General features: G+C 48.1%; 1 protein-coding gene across 1 annotated transcript in view; it reads left to right on the plus strand.

Moving 5' to 3' along the window:
- SLC22A4 (solute carrier family 22 member 4) overlaps positions 1–15,761 on the plus strand; it is a 50,422-nt gene that overhangs the window by 13,090 nt on the left and 21,571 nt on the right. Inside the window, exons 2-4 of the mRNA XM_004042466.5 lie at positions 5,324–5,427; positions 6,777–6,931; positions 15,361–15,532. Coding sequence (XP_004042514.2) covers positions 5,324–5,427; positions 6,777–6,931; positions 15,361–15,532 — 431 coding nt within the window. The remainder of the gene's footprint in view (positions 1–5,323; positions 5,428–6,776; positions 6,932–15,360; positions 15,533–15,761) is intronic.

The raw sequence follows: 15,761 nt of genomic DNA on the forward strand, positions 1-15,761 counted from the left end.
AAGGAGCTAAGTATAAGAAGCCAGTCATAAAAGACTATTTATTGTATGATTCCATTTATATGAAATGTCCAGAATAGGCAAATTCACAGAGACAGAAAGTAGATTAGTGGTTTCCAGGGGCTAGAGGAAGTAGAGAATGAGGAGTGACTGCTAACAGGTATGGGTTTTCTTTCAAGGGTGATGAAAATTCTAAAATCAGATCATTGCTGATGGTTGCTGAAGTCTGTGAATATACTAAAAATGACTGATTTGTATACTTTAAAAGAGTAAATGTTATGGTGTATAAATCATATCTCAATAAAGTTGTTACAAAAAAGTAATTAACTAGCCATGTTTGTTTTTGTTTTTCTTTGTTTTGTTTTTTCATATGGTCAAGGAATTCCCAGCTTTAAGTCACAATCAAGTGACAAAGATAGAACTGGGGTGGATGTATAGTCCATTATTAACTACTACTTCTTACTTTTCTCTAGAATAAAGGATAACTATGAGAGGATACTATAGAAATGAATCTTTTATTCTTAAAAGGACCATTGCTAATTTTTCACTCACAGTCATCTCTGGGATTGAATTCCATTTATCAAATCCCTTTTATAAGAGCTTTTCTAGCTTTTAGTAATGGACTGGAATAATTTTTATTTCTTAGAATTTCTTTCTCTTAGTCAGATTTAAGTGTAACCTGCTTTGCTTATTCGTCCATGTGTTCCAAGTCATGACTTTGCTCAGGACAAATAAAATGCTCTACTAGTATTAGCCTGGTAGAAAGGGAACTACCATTTAATGAGGCCTGTAATGTGTCAGACGCTCCACTGATATTTCCCATACAATGCACACAACAAACCCAGGAGCAGGTATTATTGTCATCTTTTTGAAGGTGAAGAAGCAGGCTAATAGAGGTGAATGGATTGCCCAACATCACACAGTCCAAAGTTGCAGACCCCGGGAAAGCCTGTGTTCTTTGCTGAACACCAGGCTACCTTCCAGCGTTCTCAGTTCCGTGCAGGTCAGACGGGGTTCACTTATCTTTATGGTCCTTTATAGCTCTGGTAAAAACTAAAACTGCCAGACTTTGGCTACTTGGAGAGTTAGTTCAAGGCTGAGGGTGATTTTCCAAGTGCAATGCGTGATACTCCTCAGCCCAAGAACCACATTTTCCAGGCTGATTTTCTATGACTCCTAATTAATTGTTCAATATTCATTCAACAATTTGTTAAGCACCCACTGTGTGCCTAGCACTGTGCAAACACTAGTCATCTAAAATATGATTATACGGATTATTCAGGTTTTAGAACTCTGTCCTTCTGCTGGAGGATGGTGAGGAGGGGGTGCCTCTTTCCTCTCTAGCCAAAGAGCAAGGGTGAAGTGGCCCAGAACAGGGCCCACCCCACCCAGGGCTGCTGGCCTCATGCATGCACATGTGCACATCTGTCCTGTAAAGTATGCTTGACCTTGAGCTTTGTGAGGGCAGGGACCATGTCTTTCTTGTGCCCCACACAGAGCCTGGCCTGGAGCAGGTAGGTGCTCAATGTCAGTTGAATCATTGATTAAGCAATTTTTTTTTTTTTTTTTTTTTTTTTTTTACCAATTCACTAGGAGAACTTGGGCTGGTTGCTTTATTGCTCTGTGCCTTCATTTCCTCATTTGTAAAACAAGGATAAGAGTACCCATCTCACATGGCAACCCTGAGATCCCCTGAGATAATACACGGCACTCAGTGAGCACTCCACACACTGTTACTGTCTTTCCCATTACTCCCTTTACTATAGGAAGCCATGGGAGGCGGCACATCCTTCTATGCCAAGAGTGACCTCCTATCCCCTATTACCTTGTCACCTGGATTTTTGTTTCTTAAATTAGAGCTGAAGGCCATGTGGCCCAGCTAAATGGAGCTCACTCTGCTCTGTTGTGAGAACCTTGGTCTGGGACCCTGCTGATGGGACAGACATAGTAACCCCGGGAGGCCCCATCAGAGGGGCAGGGAGAGGGGAGGTAAGCTATGTTTCAGAAATGTTAGGGTTTGACTTGAAAGCACAGCCCCAAAGCAATGCCAGCCAGCTCCTCACCAGGACATCTGCCATTAGCCTCTGAGCTGGTCATGTGTATGTATGTGTGTGTGCATGTATGTACAAACATGTGCAGGGACCACAGGGACAGGTCTGTCCCATCAAGGAAAACACTGTCTCCCACTGGGCCCGCCATGTCACTGTTAACCACAGGGAGGTTTTGTGGCCCTGGCTAGCGGAGACCCAAGACATATCCCTCAAACCTGAAGGGCCCAGGGGCAGGCAGGGCCGGTTTCCTAAGAAAAGCCCTTTCTAAAGGACCCCTCTTAGGACTGGCAGCTGATTTACTGGACTCTAGCCCTTCGCTCCAGGTAGAACTTCATCTGCCAATCCTGTGTCCTAATACCAGGCCCCTCACAGCTTTCCAAAAAGACACTTTCGGCACCATAACTCCCCAAAGGAGAGCCCAGCCCTAGAGTCAACCATGGGCAGCCATGCAGTCTAGCTGCCTTCCCCTGCTGGTTGTAAGCAGAGTCTCCAAAGGCAGATGGCACCCCTCATGGGCTTGGGGCAAACGGCCACTGCGTGTGCATGGCTCTTCCTGTGCTGCATGATGCTGACAGGGCTTCTTGGGCCCCTCTTCAGGGAGGGAATGGGACCGAAAGCCATCGATGCAGAGCCTACAGGAAGGAGAATGATGGGAGATGGCCCTCACCTCACTCCCCTTCCCAGTGTCCCCATTCAGAACTCCTGCATCTGCTTCATTTCCTGGAGACCAGGTTTGATCCCCTACCAGGGCCAGCTTCATGGGCATGCAACTGTGCAGTCACACAGAGCGCCACACATGGTTTCAATGTTTTGCCATTGCTGTATTGAAATTCTTAATAATTTTTGACCAAGGAGTTCTGCATTTTCAGTTTGCCCTGGACCTTGCAAATTAAGTAGCCAGTTCCCAGTCCTACCCTTTGCTCATGCAATGCCTGGCTCCACATCTAACAGCCTTCCTTTCCTTTCTATCTCTAAATCCTATCTATCCTGCCCTAAGGCAAAGTCCAGACAGAAAAATATTTGACAGACTACAAAGGAGAGCACATTATATTTGAAAGAGCTTTTCTGCTCAACTGCAGATGGAATGATGATGGTTGGCATGTTAATGCCTCTACCAATCTTGAGTTCTTCTTGGCTCAGTCTGAGGCTAAAGGCTGTGATGGAGGCCTTCTACTCCTAGTCCCGGGTAATTGTCTCCTGGTATCACATTCCTTGAAGAAGTGTAGGGCATCATATTTAATAAGCTCATTTTGTCCTGCCTTAAGGAGTATAGGTCCAAAGCAGGACACTGGTACAAGATTGGGTTCTGAGGCCCAAGTAAGTATCTATCATGCTCATTTACTTGCTATGACTTCAGACAAATCCCATTCTCACAGTCTCAGTTTAATCTTCTGCAAAATGGGTCACACCACATCATGAGGCTTTGGGCCTCAATTGCTCATCTCTCTAAGTCAGAAGCAGATCCCAAGCTTTTATCTGAAGCTTTGGACAGTTATTTTTGGAGGGAGGTGGCCATGAATGCAGGCACACATCCTGTTTACCACTTCCGGTCTATGGACTGGCAGAACACATTAATCTGGCCATACAGTTTTAGAAGATTCATTTCCCTTTCTCCTAAAGCCCATGCAGGAGCCCCAGGTGAGGCAATCCTGCTCTGGGTACAGTCTGAGATTTATCCTTGGATTGTGCCTGAGCAGCAGAGCGCTAACTTCCTGGCCCGAGTTGTTTTTCTTCTGCAGAGCTGTGTTGGGCGTTGCCTGTGGCCAGCATTGTGAGCACTGTGACAGGCGGCCTCATGAATCTTGCTATTGTCTCTAGGACAGGGCTATTCTAGAGGACATTATCCTCAGCATCACAGAGTGGCTCCTTTGTGAAGGAGTACATAGGAGACACTTCTTTCAGATCTCAGTATTCAGAACAACTGTGCTTCTGCGAATAAGCGGACTACTTTGGATACTGTAACCCTTCAGAGAGCTGAGCTGCTGGGATACGCAGAGCCAGTTTTGGAGCCCCGTCTGGCAAGCAGGCAGGCCCGTGGACAGGATAGTCTAGGGTCAGTCTTACCCCAGGCTTGGTTTTTGCAACTTCCCTCCTCTTTATTTTCCATTTGCCCCAATTCCCTTAGCTTTTTGTTTTACATTTTTCTCTTGTGTGTGTCTTTATAAACACCTCTGTCTGCTGCAGAATGAGGTGTGATATAAATATGTGAGTTTGTGCTTAAATCCACCACACTTTCAAGGGAGTTGTGAGGATTCAGAAGGAATTGTTTGGCGAATGCAGTAAAAGCAGCCCCATCCAAGATGGAGCTAGGGCTGGGTGGGAGGCAGGGGTCTTTCCTCCAGACTGGATCATCTCGCCACAGACAGCAGCCCCCAAAACCCAAGCCCAAAGTGCTCATTGGCATCTGTTTGTTTATTTGTTTTTAATAAATGAAAGGTCACTAAACACACTTTGAAATTTTTGTCACCTCCCTTGAGATGTTGCTTAATTGACTTAAGTCAAACTGAAACTCTGGCTGAAACTCATTTTGTAGATGCACTGGCAGGGACTTGTTAGGGCAGCAGCATCCCACAGGCCCTAGGGAATGGGAGGGACCACACTTCTGGAAAGACTGGATGGGAAGGAGGGTGTAGGGATGTAGGAGGGGAGCTAGGGAGCCCTGGAGAGGAGTAAGTAGGCCCCAGAACGATGGGGCCCCGAATCAGGCCACAAGCTTGGCCTAGGCATGAGTGGACCAGGGACCACATGATTTCTCAGAGGGGCCTGCTCAGAAAATAAAGTCACAGAGCTCCTGGAACCACTTGCACTTTTCAACAAGGGAAAAGAAATTTTACGCCTGGACCAAGTGGCCATGCCCTCTGCCCTGCCCTTTGGGCTTTTCAAACACCTCCCCTCCACACTAGGCTGGCTTCTGAAGATGCAGTGCCACCTTTACTTTGGACTGCCTCACAGCTGAGGGGTCACCAGTCACAGCCATGGCCTTGGCTGGCTTCTTGCTATGTAATGCGAGCAGAGTACGAGCATCACCCTCCCTTTCCAAAGAGGATCCTGAGTTTCAGGGAGGGCAGTGACCTGCCCCAGGTTACTCTCCCCAGTCCCGGCACAGGCCAGTCAAACCCAGGGCTGCAAGGCCTATGCCCTTTGTACAAAGGCAATATCCTGGCACAGGGGAGGAGAGTCTGCCCGCCAGCCGTGCTAATATTCCCTCAGAGCTGGGCTGGGGTTGAGGTCTGCCTCAGGGTTGGGCTCACACTTCATGCTGTCTTCCTTGGCAGTGGAATCTGGTGTGTGAAGACAACTGGAAGGTGCCCCTCACCACCTCCCTGTTCTTCGTAGGCGTGCTCCTCGGCTCCTTCGTGTCCGGGCAGCTGTCAGACAGGTAAGCACATGGGAGGGGAGGAAGGTGGGATGGTGCCCCTTGTCAATCACTGCCTATCTTGGGGCTGGACTGAATTCAGGGTATTTCTACCCAGAGAAAGGGAGGACCCTCAGGCCACTGATTCAGTGATAGGAGGAGCCCCGATGTCTCCTATTCACCCTGCCCTCAGTCCCCTTCACCTGGACACACTTTTGTTCCATTCTCCCAGCCTCATGCTCCCAGGCCTTTGGCCAGTGGTGGGGAGGGGCCACTGACCCCACCGGAAAGTGGGGTCCTCATACCACAGACTCCTTGACAAAACATGACGCTGCCATCACCACTGCCCTCCCTGCTCCACCACCACCTCAGAGGTAGGGGTGGATGGCACAGGATCTGTCTGCAAACAGCCAGCACCCAGACAGTGAGCCCCAACTGTGCACACACTGCTGCTGTGGCTTGGACCCTGGGCTAGGCACTGGGGCCACAGAGCTGACGCTGGCTCTGAGCCTCATAGAGCTTACAGGCCTGAGGAGGCAGCATCACAGCACCGGGAGACAGTATTCCACAGGCCCCTGTTTGTGCTGGGTGACCAGTGCAGGAAGGTGGGGGTACTAAATGGCAGTGCTGGGGGAAGCCTCCCAGCCCAAGCCAACAGCCAGAGATGTGAGTTTGGAAAATGGGGGGGGAAAGGCTGTTCTGCTCACACCTGTGCTCCATTCTATCCACTGGTCACTACCAGAATGTGAAGGTAATACTTAAACCAACTTCAGTGTCACCAACAGACATTGCTGAAAGCTACACCTTCCCACAGAGCAGTGGTTTGCAATTTTGGTTGCACGCTACTCATCTGGGAAACTTTCCCAAATCCTAATACCCAAACTGTATCCCAAAATCTTGGGAGGTGGGGTGCTGGCATCAGTATTTTTTCCAAGCTCTCCAGGTGATTCCAAGTGCAGCCAAGGTTAAAAACCACTTGCAGAGTGACTCTTAGTTCTGGATTTACAGAATTTTCATGTTGCTGATTCAAGAAATATCTGCAATCTGTGCTGTACCCACTTTCCAGAAATGTGCTGGTAGCATCTATCTGTGGCTCCTTCTAAAGAGCATATTTCCACAAGGTCCTTGCGTACACTGCTCCATGCTTTTGAGACATGGTGTCTCCATAGGAAGCTGAGAATCTCAAAAGCTATCTCCTGAGCAGATGGATGCCTGAGACCTCACGAAGGAGGAAGATGGGAGGATGTCACAGGGAAAAAAGTCTGCCAGAGCCCTGAAAAAACACTAAGTCTGCATTGATGCCTGACTCAGGGCTTGCAACACACCTTGGCAACCTACACATCTCATGTTTTGTGTTATACTGCATTCTCTAGGTTTGGCAGGAAGAACGTTCTCTTCGCAACCATGGCTGTACAGACTGGCTTCAGCTTCCTGCAGATTTTCTCCGTCAGCTGGGAGATGTTCACTGTGTTATTTGTCATCGTGGGCATGGGCCAGATCTCCAACTATGTGGTAGCCTTCATACTAGGTAGGAATGGCTTCTGGGACATGGGGTGCTTCCCTCTAACCCTCTGAAAGGCCCAGAAAGAGGAAATCATCGGGCCATTGGGCTGTGCTTCCAAAGCCTTTGGATATATGTGTGTTGGGAGGGAGCCGTAGCCACAGCTCTTGGAGCAAGTCAGGGGCAGGGCAGGCACTCGCAGGGAGCCACCTCTGTGCTGAGCCCTGAAATATGGTGGAGAAGAAGAGCAGGAGCCATTAAGAACCAGCTGCACAACAGCTGAGACACATTCTTCGGAGCACAGGGCTTAAGAGAGGCACAGAGGAGGACAGTTTAGGGGAAGGGCAGCCTGAGGATGTCTTTGATCTGAGTTGTGTAGGCTTGAGACTTCTTCCTGGTTGCCTGTGAAGAGACTTAGGGTAGTCACTGTGGCCAGTACACAGGTGGGGAGGCTCATGTCAGACAGGGGGAGTTCAGTGCCAGCCCGCCATCACTGGGCCTATCTGGCCTCACCCTGAGTTAGAGCCCACCCCAGAGCCTATCAACTAAGCACAGGACAAGCCTCCCCACACTGATAGCCCCATCTCCTGTCAGGCTGCATGAGGAAGACTCATTAGCTACAAGGTCATGAAGAGGTCCCTGGGGCCCTCAGCAGCTTTTCCTGGGAGGGAGTTAGGTGAGCTCCAGGCAAGTTGATGAGGGTCATCCACAGGAGTGAGAGAGTGTGTTCTCTTGAGCCCAGCGAATGGGCAAATGAGAGAAGCAGAGGTGAGGGGTATCCCTGGGACAGTAGACAGCAGTTCCCATCATCTCTAGGGTGATAATATATTCTAGGTGGCTCAATACCATCCCAATTTGTCCCTGTTGTCACAGTGTCATTATTAATAATACTCCTTTAATAGAAGTCTAACGATTCTTCTTGCCTCAAAAGTCCGAATCTGGTTAGGTGACTCTGATTGCTTTTTAAGAGTCTGAAGGACTCGTTGGCTTTGGAGATGCTGCACTGTCTTAATTGATGGTGTGTACACCTTCTGTCAACTTGCCAGGATGGAAATATTCCAACTCTACTCCTTTAATTATTTGTGAAGAGCCCCGTGCCATGGGCTCAGCCTCAGTGTCTGCAGAGGGGAGAAGGGAGGAGACAAGGTGGGAAGAACATGCTGGAGCCACATGGTCCCAGCAGGTAGCACACTCTTCAGCAGGCCCCAGCGGGAGAAGGCTGCTCCCCTTCCTGCAGGGGGAAGGAGCGGGGCAAGATTTTCTTGAAGATCATTTGTGTAGAGGGCACAGGGAGCTTCAGGCCAGTGTTGTTGGAAACTGGAGGTAGGAGGAACTTAGGATAGAAATTGCAACCTCCTAGTCCCCAGTGGCTCCAAGAACACAAGGCAAAGCCTATTGTCTTCATGTTCAAAGTCCCCAGAATCCATCTTCCGTGTGACGATCCTCCCTAAGCCTGAAAAACCCAACATGTGGCTCTGCTTGGGCCAGACACATACCAAAAGCCAAACAGTCCTCCCCAAAATGGAGGACTCTGACCAGCAGGCCCATATCCCAGGAGGACCTGAAGGACCATATGGAACAGAAGGGCAGAGAGTCATGGTGAAGCCAGAGAAGCTCTCTCCGTGGGAATGGGAACAAGGTGGGACTTGTGCCAGGTGGTGGCATCCCTGGTTCTATAGAATGGGCAGCACTGAGATCTGCCTTTTCAGTGGCACAGGGTGATTCTGGGGCCTCCAAGCCTCCCTTATGTGAGTGGGTGAGGCAGGGAGAGCATACCCCAGGCTTCCTACAGGAAAGGGCTGCCCTCCCAGCCGGCTCTGACACTATCATCTACTCTCCTCCCAGCTCCCATGCAGCGTGTGGTCCCACATGCAGGGTGAAGAAGGGTAAGAGGGCCAAGGGGAAAGTAAGGCCATGGAAGATCAGTCAAGCCAGCAGTCAGTAGGTAAGACCCTGAGTGCAGCAGCCTCGCTATCAGCCGGGATCCAGGCCTCTCAGGGCTTGCTATCAGCCTGGAGCCAGGCCTGTTATAGGGTGCTCTGGGAGCCTCTTCGTGGTAGTTTTACTCCATTGTGCTCTGCAGGAAATTGCTGGCTTTTGTATCCTGGTATGAGACTCGTTGTGTTGGGTTCTCAGGTCTGAAAGTTTAAGTGTCCCTGAAAACCAGCCTGCTCTGGAATGGCTGGACGCCCCAGTCAGCACCTGGGGTTGGGCGACACAGTACAAAGGCAAGGTGGCTGCTAGCTTCCCTACAGTGCAGCAGCGCTCTCTGGTGTTTCTGGGATAAAATAGCCGAATTCCAGGTTGTATTTGACTAAAATAAACCAAAGGGTGTGGTCTGGGCTAAGGAGTTTGGTAGGCACCTTCGCTTCCACCCTCTGGCCCTAAGGAACGGTTGGCAAAGCTCTGCATGATAATTTCACATTAACTTGGGAAGCCAAATTACTCCCACTGTCAAAGCAGTGCAGAAATGAGTCCTTGTTTTGTGCTGCTTTTTAAAAATGATCAAGGCTGCCACAGTCATAGCAGACTAGAAAAGAGAAAGAAAGAACAGTGCTACCCTACACAGCATAAAGCAGACATGCCTGGAAGTGATGGTGTTGCCGGAATGATGCTGGTTTAGGAGGAAATGACCACTCGGGACCAAGGACACTAACCCTACCCACGCTCCAGCTCCCCTCACAATCTCCTACTGTTGCCCAGAAATAATGCCCTCCACCTGTCAATAGCCTTCTGGGTAGAATGCCATCGGTATCCTCTCTTATCCCCCATAACTAGCTGCTTAAACACAAAAAGTGTTTCTGTATTTAAAAACACAAAAAAACTCTTGACTGATTCATTAATTCAGTATTTTTCAGTACTTCTAACATCAACCTCCATGTGACATTTCTTTGGGCATGCTGAACCATTTAAAGCTTTGCTTCCTCTGATGTCTAGAGGTTCCTCCTTTTGATAGGTGTGTAAGTGATGGCATCTTCCTTTACAACTCTGGCTACCAGGCAGCTCAGGCAAATTTGAAATTTAACTACATCAATGATGCAGCTTTTACCAGCCATATATATATATATTTTTTACTGTTTTTAAATTGAACAGTTGAAATATAATTTTGTCTTCGCCTGTTTAGGATGCCGTAACAAAATCCTGTAGGCTGGGTGGTTTAAACAACCAAAATTTATTTTCCACAGTTGTGGAGGGTAGAAGTCCAAGATCAAAGTGCCAGCAGGGTTGGTGTCTGGTGAGGGTTCTCCCGTTGGGTTGCAGATGGCTGCCTTCTCCCTAAGTCCTCACATGGTCTTTCCTCTGCGCAAGTGCTCAGAAAGAGGGAAAGCAAGAAAGAGAGAGTGAGCCATAGAGAGCTCACTCTCTGGTGTCTCTTCTTGTAAGGACATTAATCCTATACCCTTTCAGGTCAGGGGATCAATGTATGAATAATAGAGGGACACAAACATTCAGTCCATGACAGATTTGCATACCATGATAGTCACACTTTTAAAGTGTATAATTCAGTGGTTTTTAGCATATTCACAAAGTTGTACAGCCATCAACACTATCTAACTCCTCATCACCCTGAAAAGAAACCCTATACGAATCAGCAGTCATTTCCCTCTTCCCCTCACCCCTGGCAACCACTAATTTACTTTCTGCCTTTAATGGATTTCCCTATTCCGCACATTTGATATAAACAGAATCATATATTATGTGGCCTTTGTGACTGACTCCACTTGTTTTCAAGGTTGATCCATGTTGTAACATGAATTAGTATTCCACTGGATGAAGACAACACATTTCGGTCATCCATTCATCAGTCATTGAACATCTGGGTGTTTCTACTTTGGGGCTGTTATGAATAATGCTATGAACATTGGAGAATAAGTATTTTTGTGGATATATGTTTTTAATTCTCTTGGGTATAAGGTAGGACCTCTGCTGGGTCCTATGGTGATTCTATATTTAACCTTTTGAGGAACTGCCAAACTGTTTTCAAAATAGTCAGCTGCATATTTTTGATCTTTTCACCAAGGCACAACTTTTTACTTTTCTTTATATCTTACTTTAATGTTACCATTATTTTATTGTATTTAAATTTGAAGTTGCCTCAAAATCTCCAAGGGATGAGGTGGCATATAAATACGTAAACATGATGCAGAAATTTGCTGGCATACCTTATTTGCATTGCACCGTAAGAGGGAAGAACTGGGGAGACCCAGGGAAGAGCAAGAACTTACTCCTGTCTATTCACAAGGAGCTCACTGCCTGGTTGTGCCTCTGCAGCCAATGCAGCTGTCACTGTGGACATGGGGACATGGGTCAAGGGAGTGGGGCACATATTGCTGGGTATACACAGAGATAGGAAATGTTACTTTTGACTGGAGTGATTGGTGCAGAGAGAGGGGAAGCCCTGAGCAGGGGAACATCTGTTAAGCCCTGAAGAGGAGTTCTGCTGTCTTCCACTAGGCCTTTTTGGATCAAAAGCATTGTACTTTCCATCATTCCCCTGACATGTAGCACATTTCAACTGCTTGATCAGGATAAAGAATAACTATTACTGAGCACCTGCCACATGCCAGACACCCTCCTAGGCACTTTACATACATGATCTCAGTCTTCATAATAATATCTCCATGAAGGATGGCTTATCACAGTCACTCTAGTAGCAACTCAGCATCAAGGAACCCAGGCTCTCCCCGTGCCAGATGGAGGACACTCCTAGCCCATGGTTCCTGGGTCTCACCTCATATCCTGGCAGCTGCACTACAGTCTCGTTTCTTGAGCTGGGGTCTACTGAGAGCCTATGTTGGTCATTTATGAAGGTGCATGTCCTGCCTCTGTGTGGAATGGGCCCAGCGGTTCCTGGGGCAGGTACTGCTCTACATGGAAGGCAGCCTGGCCCTCTCTGAGTCACTCCCTCTTGGAGAGAGTGCTCAGATTCAGATGGGTGTGACAGGTGGTGGGCAATACTCCTAGGGCTATGCTGGCCCTCATCCTAGCCAGGTCATGTCCCTTTGGCTTAGATGTCAAAGTTTCACTCCCAGGAGAAACTCAGAGGCCCAGCCAGACCAAGACCAACCAGGCTTTGCCCTAGAAGCAAAGCAGGCAGAAGAGGCAGATAGAGCATAGGGGGCCAGGAAAGGGATCCCCCGTCAGCACAGCAGGAGTCACTGCTGTGTCATCTGTTTCACTGCCACATGGAAAGCTCATGGCAGCCGCAGGCCATAAAAGATCTGTGTAACCAGGCTTCTCTCCTAGCATTACTCAGAGGGGGCTGGCTGGCTTCCAGTGACAAGCCAAGGAAGGGAAAATGCAAATCCACTTCTGAAAGGGGGATAAGTTGGGTGGATCACCTGAGGTCAGGAGTTCAAGACCAGCCTGGCCAACATGGCAAAACCCCGTCTCTACTAAAAATACAAAAATTAGCCGGGCATGATGGCAAGTGCCTGTAGTCCTAGCTACTTGGGAGGCTGAGGCAGGAAAATCACTTGAACCCAGGAGGCAGAGGTTACAGTAAGCTGAGATTGCCCCACTGCACTCTGGCCTAGGCAACAGAGCACAAGTCTGTCTCAAAAAAAAAAAGAAAAGAAAAGAAAAGAAAAACTGTAAAAATGACAGCAGGATATGGCCTTACCCATCTCCCCTCATGTCTCTACTGGAATCTCAGTTGAAGAACTGCTTTATAAGGCCAAGTCATGCCCCCAGTAATTTTTTTCTTGGAAGGTAGACCAGTATCCATAGAGCAAATAAGGCTTAAATCCTGGTGCACCACTTATTAGTGCATGAATTTAGGCAATTGGCTTTAACTCTGAAGTCTCAGCTAATTATGTGTAAAGTAGGAGGAATATTAGCTTTAGTTTTAGTTTTTGTTTTTGTTTGAGATGGAGTTTCGCTCTTGTTGCCCAGTCTGGAGTGCAGTGGCATGATCTCGGCTCACTGCAACCTCTGCCTCCTGGGTTCAAGCGATTATCCTGTCTCAGCCTCCCGAATAGCTGGGATTACAGGTGCATGCCACCATGACTGGCTAATTTTTGTATTCTTAGTAGAGACAGGTTTCATCATATTGGTCAGGCTGGTCTCAAACTCCTGACCTCAGGTGATCTGCCTGCCCTGGCCTCCCTAGTGCTGGGATTACAGGCATAAGCCACCGTGCCTGGCCTGGAATATTAGTTTTTATATAACTGGTGTGAAGGGTCAAAGAGATAATATATGTAAACACTTAGCCTGGAACCTGTCTCAAAGTACCTACTCAAAAAAATGCTAGCTGTGAAGATGGTGATCCTGTTTAAGGAAGGGTAACTGCCTAAAAGAGAGCAGAAAGTAGGACTAAAAAGGAATTATTTCAATTTGTACCATCCATGCTGTCCACAGGAAGGCAAAGAGAGAGACCTACAAAGTCTCTGTCCCCAACATGCACTCTGCAAAGTTATATAACTGTTCTGGTCTGAGACCCACGCTTAGAGAGGGAGATTATCCAGGAACCCAGTAGTGTAACTTCTCTTTTCTTAACAAGGTCATGAAGGTAGGAGAAAGCTCCTCTGGCCTCACAATTCTACAAGATTCTCACTTGATCCTGCGCCCTTTCTCTTTTCCAAAATCAAACCCTCTGCCACTGAATCTCTGCTTAAGAATAAAGCACCTTCTATTTATTTCCACATCACAATCACGGCCAAGGGGTTTAGAAACCAGTGCATAGCAGGAAGGTCATTAATGAGGTCAGAAAAGACCTGGAAATCATACTCATGATCCTCAAAGAAGTCAGGCCCTATCCTTGGAAATGGGTTTATAGGCTGAGCAATGCTCTGGGTGGTTAGGGCAATTGTCTCCAACATGGGATGCAGGAGGCACAAAGTACTGGCTGTTTCTATCAGTCTGGGCTTTTAAATGGCCTCTTGAGAGGGACCCACTGAGGCAGATCTCTCAGTTATGAACAGTGAAGGGGAATGAGTGGGGTGGGATGGGAACAGGTAGGTGGTAAAATGAGAAACCAGCCAACATAGTAATTTTGCTGCTTCTCTGGAATTAGCTCTTAATCCCTTAGCCTGTGCCTAGAGCATATAAACATGACTGAGAAAATCTCTCTTAAAAGGCAAGCATGAATGACCTTTGAATTATCTGTTTTGTATCTTCCGGGCCACTTCTCTATAGCATGGGCAGATCCCCAACAAAAGGCAGAGCCATTGCCATTGGTCACATCTCCGCCCCAGGTGTAGAGAACCAAGGGCAGACTCTGTGGAAAGGGCCCAGAGCTCCGTGACAAGAGAAGGAACTTTGTTCTTGGACTCCCATCATCTGGTGCCGAGTGATCCACTGTGGCACTGAGCAGAGCAGAGGCCAATAGTCGCCTGCATGTCCTTTCCCAAAAAGCAGTGCCCGCACCAAGCAGTCATGGGCCTTTCTGCTGTTCAGGGAAAGCACTGTGGAGTTCAATGGGTGTGTGGCCAGGTCTAGGGCTGCTGCCTGCAGGGGCAGCAGAACAGCGCCTGCTTTTCTTTCCTTGGTCCAAATGGACTGTGTCTGCCTGGGCTGATCTCTGGGCACAGCATGCTGCAGGGAATTCAGTCCTGGGTGCTGAAGGCCTGTCTGTGCACCTCCAGAGCCAGCTCACTCCAACTGATTTCTCAGGGCTCAGGCATGGGTAAGTGTGCCCTGAGGTCTTGGAAATGGTGAACTCTCCACTGCTTCCTGATGGGCCAATGTCTGTTTATTTACCGTTCAGAACTGTTGGAAAGGCTACACACACCTTGACCCCACATGGCCCCTCAGAAGAGCCACTGCTTGTCTCCTGAAATGCTCTCTCTGCTTCTCATGTTGGGGTTCTTATTTTGGAAATGTGGCATTCTCAGAAGGGATTAGCTCTTGGGGCTGGGCATGATATTTTTATGACATGGAATGGCCTTAAAATAAGTTGGCCAGGCGCGGTGGCTCATGCCTGTAATCCCAACATTTTGGGAGGCCAAGGCAGGTAGATCACTTGAGGTCAGGATTTCAAGACCAGCCTGGCCAACATGGCGAAACTCTGTCTCTACTAAAAATACAAAAATTAGCCAGGCGTGGTGGTGCACGCCTGTAGCCCAGCTGTTCGGAAGGCTGAAGTGGGAAGGTCACTTGAGCTCGGGAGGCGGAGGTTGCAGTGAGCTGAGATCACGCCACTGCACTGCAGCCCGGGCAACAGAGGGAGACTTTGTCTCAATAATAATAATAATAATAATAAATTAATTAAAAATAAATAAATAAATCTATGGCTCCATTAAAATCTCATAGAAATTCAACCTTCTATAAGTTGCCAAGTCTTGGATCACGTCCCACCTTCCTCTACCCTGACCATGCCTGCTCTGGGCCATGAGGCAAATGCCTTTCCCCTTTTCTAAGTGGTGATAGTTTGAACTCTAACTGCCACATAATGATATAAAAAGCAAATATTAAAGTGAGTTAATATGCTAATACTCCTCCCTTGTTTTGAACAGGAACAGAAATTCTTGGCAAGTCAGTTCGTATTATATTCTCTACATTAGGAGTGTGCACATTTTTTGCAGTTGGCTATATGCTGCTGCCACTGTTTGCTTACTTCATCAGAGACTGGCGGATGCTGCTGCTGGCGCTGACGGTGCCGGGAGTGCTGTGTGTCCCGCTGTGGTGGTGAGTGTGACTCGTCCCCAGACAGGCCCTCTGCTGCGGATCAGCACACCTGGAACACACCTGGAGCCTGGTGCTGACCTAGCCTGGGCTTGCATGACCTCCACGGAACTCGCGGAGGCCAGCTTCCAAGCCGGGAGAGTTTTTGCCTCATTGTGGGTGGGCCTGTGTGCTGGAGTTTGAGTCTCCATTGTCCTAAAAAGCACATTCTCAGGATTCCAATCTCTTCCTT

The sequence above is a fragment of the Gorilla gorilla genome, chromosome 4 (assembly GCF_029281585.2).
Source record: "Gorilla gorilla gorilla isolate KB3781 chromosome 4, NHGRI_mGorGor1-v2.1_pri, whole genome shotgun sequence".
In the NCBI taxonomy this organism is placed as follows: domain Eukaryota; kingdom Metazoa; phylum Chordata; class Mammalia; order Primates; family Hominidae; genus Gorilla; species Gorilla gorilla.